Source organism: Grammomys surdaster, unplaced genomic scaffold, assembly GCF_004785775.1.
Source record: "Grammomys surdaster isolate TR1022 unplaced genomic scaffold, NIH_TR_1.0 125974, whole genome shotgun sequence".
In the NCBI taxonomy this organism is placed as follows: Eukaryota; Metazoa; Chordata; class Mammalia; order Rodentia; family Muridae; genus Grammomys; species Grammomys surdaster.
In genome coordinates, this window is record NW_021620791.1 from 789,401 (window position 1) to 803,180 (window position 13,780).

The 13,780-nt window shown below is 45.0% G+C and overlaps 1 protein-coding gene across 1 annotated transcript in view; it reads right to left on the minus strand.

Moving 5' to 3' along the window:
• Anxa13 (annexin A13) overlaps positions 1-13,780 on the minus strand; it is a 53,156-nt gene that overhangs the window by 8,982 nt on the left and 30,394 nt on the right. The window contains exons 4-8 of the mRNA XM_028753863.1: positions 10,965-11,135; positions 6,493-6,526; positions 6,309-6,388; positions 4,352-4,420; positions 3,278-3,379 (exon numbers count right to left, since the gene is read on the minus strand). Coding sequence (XP_028609696.1) covers positions 3,278-3,379; positions 4,352-4,420; positions 6,309-6,388; positions 6,493-6,526; positions 10,965-11,135 — 456 coding nt within the window. The remainder of the gene's footprint in view (positions 1-3,277; positions 3,380-4,351; positions 4,421-6,308; positions 6,389-6,492; positions 6,527-10,964; positions 11,136-13,780) is intronic.

A 13,780-nucleotide genomic window follows, 5' to 3' on the forward strand; every position in this document is an offset into this window, starting at 1 on the left:
TGTGTGTGTGTGTGTGTGTGTGTGTGTGTGTGTGTGTGTGTGTGTGTCTAGGGGGGTTAACAAAGGCCCTCCCCACCATTCAGATATCTGGAAGTCTTTTGTGAAGCCAAGAACACCAGATCACAAGGGTACAGGAGCGTTTAAGCTCTCCCTTTCTGAGCTGCAGCCACCTTTCTGAGGTTTGATGTGGGAGTCAGAGCTTTGGAGGGGATGGGCTCAGAACCTGGGCTCTTTGTCGTGCACACTGAGACAGTATTTCATGAAGATGTTTTGTTCACACAGGTCTGGGTTTACAAAGTGAAACAAAGCAAAAGAAAACAAAAAACCAAACACAAAACAAAGCAAAGCAAACACACACATACACAGACACACACACACACACAGAGACACATACACAGACACACAGAGACACACAGAGACACACAGAGACACAGAGACACACACACACACACACACACACACACACACACTAAACCACTTTTTCATTTCTATTGTTAGGACTGAGTCAGAGCAGTGACTTTCAATTTCCTGTGGACTCTCAGCCTCCAAAACAGACACAAGTAGGGAAGTGCATTTCAGAGGAGGCAGAGGTGGGCTTCCGGCTAGAACTCTAAAAGCATCCACGCCCACCACACTCTGCCTCTGTGTGGTATAGGGGATCTTGTTTATGCACCTCTAGGGAGGCCATATTCTCATAATGTCTTTTCTTTTCCTGTTTCACCCCTTAGTGGCAGCTGCCTAGGGATCTGTGTGGGCCCCCTGAACACAGTCTGAAAACAGTGGGCTGGCCCATGCTATTGGGGCCCTCCTTTGCAAAGTTTTCCCTTCAGTTCTTGCAACACTTGTTTTTTTATGATGCTCTTTCTGATCTTTGGACCAAACTTATCTCGGATACTAGATAAATGGGCTACAGTGCCTGCATAGAGCTTACAGGAAGAGTAGGGGACACATGCTCTTCTTTTCAAATGCGTTCCCCCAAATCAACAGCACACCAGCAGTGTAAGAGCCAAAGCCTCGTGTGGACTTAGGGTAATGTACTCAAAGACGCTGAGTAGTGAGGGGCATGGCTCGTAGGCGGCAAGGCTGTGCTGTGGTTATGTGCACACACTGTTCTTACTGATCTCTGCTCACAGAACTTACTTTGGCCCTGCGACTGTTAAGTCTTTCGTGCCTAATAACATCAGGACTGTGATCATTTTGCATGGTGTGGTAGTGTGAGTGGTTCTCTTGCCTGATCCAGCATTGTGGGGTGAGTCAGAAGTTAAGACTTGGGCTTAGAGGTAGGGGCAGGTAAAAACAGCAAACCTCTTTATAGTGTCAGAAATTAAATTCACCTCTATTTCAGGAGAGCGTAGTATGTAACATGCTAATGTGGCACTCTGGTATCTTTGTGCTTTTGGACAGTGAATATCGAAAGCTTACAGGGCTTGGTGTCTAAGAGCAGGGTGAGCTCTTAAACAAATTAACAGTCAAGAGCAACAACGGTCCAGCAAGGCTTTGGAGCTGATTTAGAGCTCTTTTCCTATAAATGATCATGACATCACAGGATTTCCTACTCCATCCATTGCCACCATTGGTTTACAAAGAAAAACATGACTGTCAGTGTTCATGAAACACCTACTGCAGGCCAGACACCGAGCGCTCGCTTTTGTTCATTCACTGAATCCTTACTAATCAAACCTAATAAGACATAATCCTGTAGGTATTATTACCTCGATTTTACAACTGGGGAAACCAAGGCACAGAGCCTCAACAACCTGGACGAGGTTAATCCTAGAGCTGACTTCTCAGACTTTACTATGCGTCAGATTCAAGGCCCAAAGCTCAGGAAGCAGGGTTCAGAGGACCAAGGAGAGGACTGAGAATTTTCATTTTAATGGGTTCTCAAGTGGCTATGTTGCTGCTGATTGGAGACAAACTTTGTAAGAATAGCCTAGGTCCTCATTTGTTGGTTTCACTACCTTACTGAGGTAGTCACTAGCTCATGAAGTGTGTATATGTGTGTGTGTGTGTGCGAGCACATGTGAGTGCACACATGTATATGTTTCTGTTTTGATCACCAATGTCGCATCCAAGAAACCCCATCTGTGGCCCTTGTGACGTGGAAAGAGGACCTAGATCACAGATAAGTCCTCCAGTTCAGTGGCCACAGGCTTCAGGCCCCGAGAATGGAGAGGATGAGGACCTCCGCCTTTGATCGTGACACTGGGCACGATTTGAAAGCAGGGGGCCCTGGAGGCTCACATACAGTAAGGCTACAGTTCCAAAGCTTTGCCTTTTCATCTGCTGGCAGCACACACACGAGAGGCTATTTTGAGTGAGGAGCAGCCAGCCCCAGCTGAGGTAGGAACTCAGCTTTGGAGTCCTGGAGTTCTCGTCCGCTTCTGCTACCGACTTGCTGTGTGTGGTCCTGATAAGTTACAGATGGCTCCTTGCTCTGCAGGCTGGCTTTGTCCAGCAGTTGTGGGCCACCATAAAATAGCCACTCAGCCCACATGATAGTTAGGATACTGTCGTGAAATTGAAATCAAGCACAGGGCATAGGAATGTTTTCGAGAGGTAAAAGCATTCTCCAAAAACAAAATAGAAGACAAAAGAAATCGGAAACTCCCTGTAGGCTTTTTGTAGATTAATGACTCTCTCTCAGAAAAGGACTCATCACTAAATACCTTGAAATAACTAGCTTATTTTGTTGGCTCATGGTGAGAGTGAGTCTAAAAACATAATTTATGCATGTTTTCCTCAGGAACCTTTCTCTGAGGTATAGCACATCTCTCTCCCCTGGGAGGCTGACAGTAAATTGTAATCATAAAAACAAAAGCAAACATTTTTATGCTTGCCACATGCCAGATAATGGTTCTGAGGCTACATTTACCTCACATCTAAGATGATTCTATGAGAGTTGATGCCCACGGCCTCTGTCTCACAAAAGAAGAGGGGAAGTTAGTCAGTCACTGTCAATAGAGCCAGGGTTTGCACCTGGACCCTCTGAGTGTTAGAGCTTTGCGCCTAAACATGACACTTCTCTGTTGTCCTGGCTCTGCTGTAGCCCACAGTACCCCAACCTCAGTTCCACATTTGAGGCTGGTCAGTTCAGCAGAGTCAGGATGCTCTGTGTGTGTATAGCAGTGGTCTGGGCCTTCCTTCTCCTACCATTGAGAACTACTGAGGTAAACGATCCCATCCCCAAAACTCAGTTCCACATCCCAGATTTTGGCTTCCTTTAGAAATAGTTCAGGACAATGTCAGAAAGAACCCTCAGAGCCTCACTACTTACAATCTGATAAGCTTGAAAGGTGGCACGCAACTGCTTGTAGCTCCTCTTGGCCAGGACTTCATTGAAGGCAAGCTCGTCGGTACCCCAGCGACCTTCGCCTGCCTAAGGGCCGAGTGCAAACAACGTGATAAGAACTGATGCAGACACGCTGAACATGCATTGCCGTTGATGCTGGATAGGCAGGCAGTTAAACGTGATGTAAGGTCAAGAACTACAACTGTCATGGTAGCTGTGTCAGAATGTCACTTTGTGGCTAACTGTCCTTGAATCTGAGATGAGGTTGTTTTCTCAGAAACCAAGGTGACTGGACACCTTCCCAGTTGCTACCCATGCACACCAACCAAAGGGGTGTGCTCTCAAAAGCCCCCAGTGTTACTACAGTATCACTTACATTGTAGTTTGGACTTTCAACCTTGTGGACTTTTCTAGAGGTTTTTGGGAAGAAATACCCCCAAAAGAGATCTGGCCCATCGTGGTGTGAGAGAGAAAAGGAACCACGTTACCTCACCAGTATGTCCCCATCTCATATTCAGAACTCATCCTTAAAACCCTCAATGCAGACCCCTCTTGGGATATTCCATTTTTGGGAAGTCCCATTCAGAATCCCATTCCAATCTCTCTTTGGAGTGTCTGCTTTCCTAATAAACTTCTGCTTAAATTATCTATGACTTTCGACTGTTTTCTTTCCCTTAAGAAGGCAAGAGCTGACAGACCCCATGAGACCATGAGTAGGCCTTACTTACAGAGAAGTACAAAATATGCATGCAATAGAAGTCAGCTATATGGAACATTTAAAGCTTCTGATTTATGGTATATTTGACACATTTGCTTGTATTATTATCTATATGATCCTGTGTTCCAAGATGGATCTGACGTTAACCCCAGAGTATAAGAACAGAAACAAGACCTCAGAATACAATCTATGTAGACTGTAGGAAGTATTTAATTATCAAAGGCCACATTTCATTCCAAAGTAATTCTCATTTGCATGAAACAAAGAAATGCTTGTTAAAGCAATGTTGGTAAATCAAAGCCCCAAAGAGTGTGTGGAGCTGGGTGCATGCAAACACTTACGTCATACAAATCTTTGGCATCCTGGCCTGCCAATTCTTTGTCCACAGTATCCTCTTCATCACGACTGGCCTACAAAGATTGACCAGATTGCCATTAACTCATGTGCCTGCTTGACCACAGAAAAACCAAGTGAGGCCTGTGACTCTGGGGAAAAGGGGAGGAAGGGCATGGAGCTCAGCTCAGCCTGGCAGAGTGGCAAGTCCTGCTCTTTGCTGCCATCTTTTGGAAAGACTAAAACTCTCTCTCTCTCTCTCTCTCTCTCTCTCTCTCTCTCTCTCTCTCTCCTCCCCCTTACTCTCTCTCATCTCTCTCCAACCCCACAATGGTCGCTCATGAAATCCATAGTCTTCAGCGGAAGCTGATAGTAACCTGGAATCCATTAGGAAGTAAGCTTCCTTCCACCTCAAATACCAAACGCCACCACTCAGTGGCCAATGCCCAAGAACTCTGAAAGGTGGTCATGGAAGACTATGTAGGTCTAAAGAAAGCCTTAGGTGGGTGGCAGAGTGCAGAAATGACCCCAGTGACTTGACCCCTAGTAAAATCTCCTTTCCTCGGGTGTGGATGATCTCATGATGACATTGTGTCAGATAGCATGAGGGAACTTTTGCAGATGTAATCCAGGTCTTTAATCAGGCAAATGAAATCCAAAGGGAAACTATCTTGGGTGGCCCCTGGTCCAAGCAGATGAGAGTTCTTAAAGATCAGAGGTGGAAATCCCAGGGGAATCTTGCTGCTGGCTTTGGAGAAAGCAGACAGCCGGGCTGTAAACTGCCCCGGTGGTGGCAAGGGTGGAGGGACATGTGGTAGGGATCTGGAGAAAGTCCCAAGAACTTCTTGGTAATAGCTAGCAAGAAAAGAGTCACATCAGTCAGCAGTCATCAGACCCCAAAGAAATGAATTCTCCCTGAGCCTTGGGCGGCTGACATGCTGACATGTTGATTTCATCCTGGTGAGACCCTCCATAAAGGACGTAGCAAATAGATAGATATCTGGACCCTCAGCCCATGGGCATTGGTGGATAATGGGCCATAATGCATCGAGCTGTTATGTTTGGGGCAGTTAAAAAGAAGACCCTTCCATCTGTGGTTAAATCTACACATGAGTTCTCTGCTATCACTGCATCTAAGTGGGAAAAATGAAATGGGAAAGAGTGGACAGAGGTCTGTCTGTCCGTGAGCACTGGGTGCCATCTATCTGGAGCCCCAGGACCTATATCACAGAAAGGCCAAATCTTAAAAGAGCCAATCTCCTGTCTGAGATCTTGAGGTTCCCACAAGTCTAGACTTGAGCCATGTCCTGTGAACAAGCAGAGCTGTGTGTGGAAATGGCTCTCTCTGTTTGAAGCCAGATGGTTCTTGCTCCTGGGTTGTTTCTTTCTAGCTCTGCTGTCCACCTCTGGGATCTGACTTTCTTTCTTGGACAAAGGAGGCATCTATGCTAAGTGACAGAATTCAGCTAAAGGGACTATAACCTACAAATAGTTGGGTGGAGTGCTAGGAGGGGTGATGGTGTCCCAGTTCCTGAGATGATGGAGCAATGGTGCCTGGGTTCTCACTAACACTATTTTTTTTCCCTCATTCTTCATTTTTGAGACGTGAACATGGATAGCCCAGGCTGGCCTCAGACTCAATATGTAGCCAAGGATGACCTTGAACTTCTTATCCTCCTGTCTTTGCCTCTAAAGCACTGAGATCACCCATGTGAACCATCTCTCCCAGTTTACATGGCTCTGGGGATTGAATTCAGGTCTTCCTCCACTCCTGACAAACAGTTCACTAACTGAGCAGCATCCCTGACCCCTTCTCTAATGTTTTAAGTGAATGCTTCTCTCCTTTGTCCATTCTTTGCTGTTTTTGTTTGTTTGTGTGTGTGTGTGTGTGTGTATGTGTGTAACAATGACACATGGCCAAGTGTTCATTCCTAAGATCATGAAGTAGGTGAAGCCTGTTCTCACCTGTAACAGGGACACCAGAATCTTTCTCAGGTTTCCACTTGTGTCGTCTTTGACATCAGATTCAAGGCTCTTGCCAAATACTTTTGAGGAAGAAACAAAGGAGAGGGGAAAGTAGATGACTGAGTTCCCGGTGGTTTTTCAAAAGAAACATACTCAACCCAAAGCCAGAGTAAAAGCTACTTACGCCTTTGGTAAGCTTCTTTGATGGCGACAATTTCCTAGGAAGATGATTGAAACAATTAGTGTCTAAGCTGGGAGTCGATAGGAAATAGGGAGATGAGGCAGGGGTCTGTCTTCAGATGTAGGCATCTGGCCTTTGTGACTTTCTCTTGAGATGATTGTCCCTACAGGACAGGGCACAGGCCTGTGAGAAGTCTGCTAGTATAAAATGGCCCTCACTGTGTAAGCATTTCAAATGGTTCAATACATGTAAGTAGTGTATGCATACAGTCTCCTTGGAAACAGAGTCAAACTTGGAGGCTCTATCACCAAACAAATGAAGACAATCTAGTATGTTTATACAATGGAATATTATTCACCCATAAGAAGAAATTCTGTCATCTGTGGCAACATGGTTTGTCCTGGAGGGTACTAGTTTGAATGAAATAATCTAGACACAGAAAGTCATGAACCTCATGAACTCTCTCATTTACAGAGCATAAAAATGTTAACCTCATAGGCTCGGGAAGTAGAATGGTGCTTACCAAAGGCTGGAGAGAGTAGGGAAGACTTCCTGGAGGAAGTCACTAGGAGAGGGTTTTGAGGGTTTATAGCTTCACTTTATACTGCTTCATATTCACAGTTGAAGATGCAACCTCTCAGCTTCCTGCTCATGCGGCTACGTGTTCCTGCCATCGTGGGCTTTTATCTCCCTGGAATCATAATTACAGTATCCTCTTCCTGCTATGAGTGGCCCTTGGTCACGGTATCTTATCACAGCCACAGAAAAGCAACTGATACACAGTGAGATAGGGGTAAAGAGTTCTAGTCTACACAGTAGGATGGTTGAAGTTAACAAGAATTTATTGTATATTCCAGCATGACTAGAGGAGAGGATTTTGAATGTTCTCACCATAAAAGCCTGATAAATATTTCAGGTGATGGATTCACCAGTTATTCAAACTTGACCATGGCACTTTGTCCATATGTATCAAAATATTGCACCTTAGCCCAGATATAGCTACAGTGATGATGTGTCAATAAGAAAATAGAATGGTAGAATAATTATGGCTAAACTAATAGCTACTACTTTTCTCGATCTCTTAACCCAGTCTCATTCCCTCATCCCCAACCCATACAACCAAGGTTAGAGTTCAGTGTGTATCTCACTGGTGCCTATCACAGTCCTGAATACTTGTATTTATGCTTAGTGTACTATCCTCCAAGCCAAATATCAACCATCTTTGTTAGTTCGGCTATACCCACTTGCAAAAGATCATCTTAGCTGAACTTGTTGACTAGTGACCTTCTCTTATGGGAGAAGGGGTGTAGAGGATCATAGAATCCTTACCTAAATATACAGCCACTCCTCTCAACTAGTTATAGATAGCTCTGCCCTAACAGTAACATCAAGGAGAGGCTAGAGGTATTTAGACCGAGGGGGACTAGGGAAGGGAGCTGCATCTATGTAGCCGTGGGGGAATGGGCATCTATGCTGGGTGCCGACCTTCTAGTGTGGCTGCTTTAAGGCTACCCACATTCATGAATTAGCCCCTCCCCAACTGCTCTATAAGTAAGCCTAATAAACCCATTGGCTCCTCAGAGTGAATTTTATGGAATTGTATTTGGTTTGGCATTGAGACCTTAGGGGAAGACATTGTTGTATCTCCCCTGGGAAAGGAATTTTAGCAACAGAACTTCTAGAGCTACTGTCTGCATCATACCTTTAGGCAGTGGGGACAGTGCTTATTGTTCTCTGGCTTACTTTTAACTCTGTATTGTCTTGGAGACCCAAGCTATCCTCCGACATAGATTATTGATGTGGTTTTTGGAAGGGGTGGAAAGTATCTCATTCTGCATAAGCCATGGTTGATTTAGCTAGCCTCCTCCGGGTGGCTGCTTAGGTGGTTTCCAGTTTGCCTGTGCTTTAAACAACTTGCTAGGTCAGCAGGACAAGTCTCCCTCTAGAATGTGTCCTGGCGGGAATTGTTTTACATCCTCTGTGTCAAGTCACCCACCTCAGAGCCGGCTCAACTTTCGCTTGAACCAGCAGTGATTAAGAACTGGCATTTCCCTGCTCTTAAGTGAGTTAAGAAGAAAGAGAGGACCAGGTGCGGGGAGGGCACCAAGTGGGCAGGTGTGGGCTGTTGTGGGGGAGGGAAGGCAGACAAGGTGGTAGGAGCTCACCACTTTTGTTTACACAGCTCTCCCCTCTTTGTTTTTTCTACCTAGCTCTCCCCCCACCTTTGTTTTTTCTACCTACCCCTGGGATCTGTCTGAACCCAGCCCCCCACCTTCACTTTTTGTGTGTTTTCCTTTTTAAACCACTAAGTCTATTTGTTTGAAAGAAAAGCTTTGCTGGTTGCTTGGATCTTAAAGGAACCCTGCTAAGATTAAGAAAACAATAAGGAAAGTAAAGGGTCACAAAAGCAAGTACTGCTTGCTCTTGACATTGGATCCTCCATTGCAGGGACCTTGGCATCTCTGGAAAGGGTGGGCACGTATGGAGTACATGAAGTGACATCAGATGGGGTCTGTGCTACTACCCTTCTGAGCTCCTAGCCTATCTCCTTGAGATGGAAGGGTTACAGGCTGGGCATTTAACTCGTTGGTAGGGCATTTGCCTGGTAGCTGTAGGCTCTGAGTTCAATTCCCAGCTGTAGGGAAGTGATTTAGTCTGGAATCTGCTGAAGGTCTTTGTTCCCAGCTGGTTTTTGATCTATCAATAAAGATGTCAGTAGCCAATGGCTGGGCACAGGGCAGGACACAGAGAGGGAAGGAAGGAGATCCCCATACTTGGGGGAGAGAGATAGAAAAGACTCAGAGCTGGAGGGGAGATCATCCAAGTTGTAGGGAGAAAGGGAAAAGGACCCTTGGGCAGCAAAGACCAATGGGCATCAAAGAAGAGATCCAGGCAGCAAAGTTAAAGGTAGATTTGGAAAGTTGTCAGCCAGGAGTACCGGGGGGGGGGGGGGGGGGAAGGGCATGCTAAGCTGCGGGAGGCTTAGCAGCACACAGTCACTGAGCCAGTAAGGCATGATAAAGATAAGCTAATGTGTGTATACGTGTGACTTTCATCCCAGGATCCAAAGATTCCCAGGGTGGGTAGCTGGAAGGGCGGGTGGCTGGAAGGGCAAACCGCCCAGGATCATAAAGTGGGGTAGATAAAACTACACGCTACACTCAGCACTGAAAAAGGAAAAAGAAACGGAGAGGTCTTATTAACCCCAGAGATTCAAAGGACTGGAGAGTGCTGTCTTGGCTTGGTTCCTAGCAGTGCTGTGGGGACATGACTGAGCTAAGTTTCAGTGAAGCAGAAGAAGCAGGTGGCCAGCTTCAGGGGTCACAACATTACATGGAGCATGGTGGCAGGATCCCGTCCTGGGAGCCTCAGAAGGTTGGGCTTTTCTGGAACTTTCTTGCCCATGCCTCCCCGCTCTAGTGGTTATGGAGAAGGGTGGGGATCTCTAGAAATGATTTGTGGACTTTACTCTCAGCTCCCCTGGCTTGGGAAATCAAAGGCAAGTTGGCTGTGCCCCCACCTTAACAACTTCCAAAAGGGTGGTGCACTCTCAAGGGATACGTGGGGAGATCTGCTGATAAAGGACACAAGATCAGAATTGGGGGTGTGGCTCAGTTGGTAGAGTGCTTGCCTAACATTCGAGAAGGCCTCAACTGGATATCATAAAACTGGGTTTGGTGGTGCATGGCCTATAATCTCAACACTCAGAGATAGAGGCAGGAGGATTAGGAGTTCAAGGTCATCCCCAGTTACACAATGAATTTGAAGCCAGCCTTGATTACATGAGGCTCTGTCTGAAAGAAAAGAAGAAAGAAAGAAAGAAAGAAAGGAAGGAAGGAAGGATGGAGAGAGAGAGAGAGAGAGAGAGAGAGAGAGGAAGGAAGGAAGGAAGAAAGAAAAAAGAAAGAAAGAAAGAAAGAAAGAAAGAGAAAAGAAAAGGAAAAAAGAAGAGAATATGCCAAACAGCAACATGGAAATCCCCAACCCCCACCCCCTCAATAAAGCAACAAAAAACTTCTGTTACAGAAGGGAGATAGCCCCACAGAAGCTGTTTACTGGAATCCTTGGTTCCTCACACTTTAGCCATTGTTGAAACATTCTGCTTTATGCTAGGTAACAGCCATGTACAAGGCAGTGACACAAACATACTTGGCTACTTATTGATATTCACAACAGAGGGCCTACGAAGTCAGACTGGGAGCAGATAAAATAAAATTCTGCCTTCTGTGTGAAAAGCACATTCACTAGAAAAACAAAACCTGGATTGACATAGCTCTTCTGTCTGACTGACCTCTGGAGGACTCCAAAGAGTTGCTCTTCCTGCATAGGCTTAGCAGGTATGTTTCTGCCAGAATCTTGTCCTCTCATGGATACCAGGTAGGGGATTAGCTTCCTCTAGCAGGACTCAGCCATGTGTGATGTATGAATGACCTGTCCTCCAGGAGCTGGGACCAAGGGACTCAAGCTAGACCAACCTTGTTGCTTCTTGTGCATAGGATCTCTATGAGCATGGCCTCATCGGTGCCTACGCCCTTCATAGCTTTCTGCAGCTGCCGCGCGGCATACTCGTTGGGGCGATCCAGAAGAGCCAAAGCTGTCTTCTCGAAGTTTCCACTCAGTTCACTCTTGAGCACCTCCTCTAAGTCCTGCAGGAAGCACAGAGCAGTTGGCCGGGAGAGTCATGGGAAGAGGAGTGGGTGTCTGCCTACATTACAATGTGAGTTTCAGGGACAGTTCGCCTGCTGTAGACATGCATAGGACCTGGGCAGGAGCCACTTGATCTTGAGGACAGCGGTCACCATGATTGCCTGTTCATTTGTCCCCTACCCCAAAGTCTCACTGAGAGGCATCTCACTCAGAGCTGGAGCCCCCAAAGATAAATTTAGAATGCTAGAACATTTACAGAGCATTTTAGAGTTCAGAGAACTTTTTTTCAGTTGAAGTTCAATCACAGCCCTGCAAAGCTGGCAGATGAATCGCATTGTCCCCACCTAGTAAATCTCAGAAAATGAAGAATTTGCCCCTAAACATTCAGCTAGAAAAGACTCAACGCTTTCCATGGATGGTCAGTGTTTCTATACGCGAGAATAGCAAGACTTATTTATGTCGTAATGTTGTTGGGGGAATGAGAGTCCATGAGAAACTCAGCATAGTGCCCACATTCAATGCTCAAAAAATACTCATGGTAGTATATGGTATGCAAGAATATGATTATTCTGTCTTAAAAAGGATTTTCTGAGAAAACAGAAATCAGCTGTTCCTCTGATAGATTCCTGAGCTCTGGGTTTGGGAGAGAAAAAAAAGCGGCAGAGTTTACATAAGGGGATATGCAGTGTTAAAGGGGACTGTGGTATCACGCCTTTGTCCCTCAACTTCATGTTATTTCACCTAACACTGAATCCTGTGAAGGCGTGCCTTTCTCAAAGCTATCCAATATGGGTCCATGGAAACATTTGAAATATTTTTTTCAGGCCAGATAGGCATTGTTTAGAAATGCAGTCCCATCTACTCAGTCTTTTGATCTCTGAACACGAATGCAAATCTGGTGTTTTTATGTGTTTCTGAGCCCAAGAAGCAGGCCCAAGAAACCTGGACTCTTGTCCTGGCTTCTCTAAACACTACCTGTGGTACCTTGGTGTGGCTGTTCTCAGAGCTCAGCTGATGTGAGGACTGAGAGGTGATTATTTGGGCTCCTCTGGGTTTTTAGCATCCCTGGGCTCAGCTGCCAGGAAACACTTGGCACAGGAAAGTCTCCTGAAATTTGTGCTAGAATGATCCCTATTTTCCAGCAGAGTTCCTAGGCCCACATTTACTTTTGTTCTTGACAATAGTTTAAGGCGTCTCTGTCTGACTTTCTATTTTGTTGAGCTAGCAATAGATGTAAGTCGGGGGATGCCCAATTTGAGTTAGGCATGCAGAAACAGATGAAAATTCCATCTCAACCCCATGCAGGTGAACTGGAGAGTCACTCGATTTCCTAAAAAAATGACACTGACAAGCCTGATCATTAAGAAGCACACACACACACACACACACACACACACACACACAAACCACATACACATATAACACACATACGTAACAATATACATAATAAATACATACATAATACACACATACATAATACACACATGTATAACACAAGTAACACACACATAGCACACACATACATAGCACACACATATATCACACACACATATATCACACACACACACACACTCACACACACACCACTGCAACATCACAGCCATTGATAGGACCGTTATGCCCTGGTCTTCTGGGAATAGAGGTTGGCCTTGGTTACTGAAGACTTGGGCATGGATCCTGCTTTCTCCTTTCTTTTCTTTTTAACAAAAATTAAATATGGAGAAGGTGTGAGGGAGGCACAGGAGGAGTAGACATTAGGTTGGATATAATCAAGATATATGTGTTAGGTGCTGGAGAGATGGCTCAGCAGTTAAGAGTACTGACTGCTCTTCCATAGGTCCTGAGTTCAATTCCCAACAACCACATAGTGGCTCACACCATTTGTAATGGAACTCGATGCCCTCTTCTGGTGTGTCTGAGGACAATGATAGTGTACTCAAATAAAATAAAATATAAAATAAAATAAATAAAATATAAAATAAAATAATAAAATAAAATAAAATAAATCTTTAAAAAATATGTGTTAAATTGGGAAAAGAAATACACACTTCTTTAAAAGCCCACTAAATACATTACTTTAACATATAAACATTTGACCATATGTGCTCTACCTTCCCTGCCTATAAAACTGAAGCACTCTGACTGTCATAATTTCTATTTACTGGTTTGTGCTGGAATTATTCTGTTTGAAATCCAAGAAAAACAGTAAGTGACCATCCTCGTTTTGTCTCTGCAGAGACCAAAGCCTAAAGAAATTACTATGGAACCTTTATCAACAGGAATGAGAATATATCATAATGATTTTCATTTTGCATAATAATTCCAATGTCTCAGGGCTATGATTTCCCCACTGTTGGGGACTGAGGCAGGAGGATCTCAAGTTCAAAGTCAGCCTGGGAAAATCATGGAGATTCTTTTTCAAAATAAAAATAGAAAGGGGGTGGGACTTAGCCCAGTGATAGAGAGGCTTAAAAATAATCACCTCTCAGTCCCCACATCAGCTGAGCTCTGAGAACAGCCACCCCAAGGTACCATAGGTAGTTTTAGGCTTAGCATAAGTGAGGCTCACAGTTCAACTGAGCCTCAACTAAGTTCAAGTAAAACCTCAGCTCCACAGGAATCTGGAGAAAGCTTAGAGTGGGAG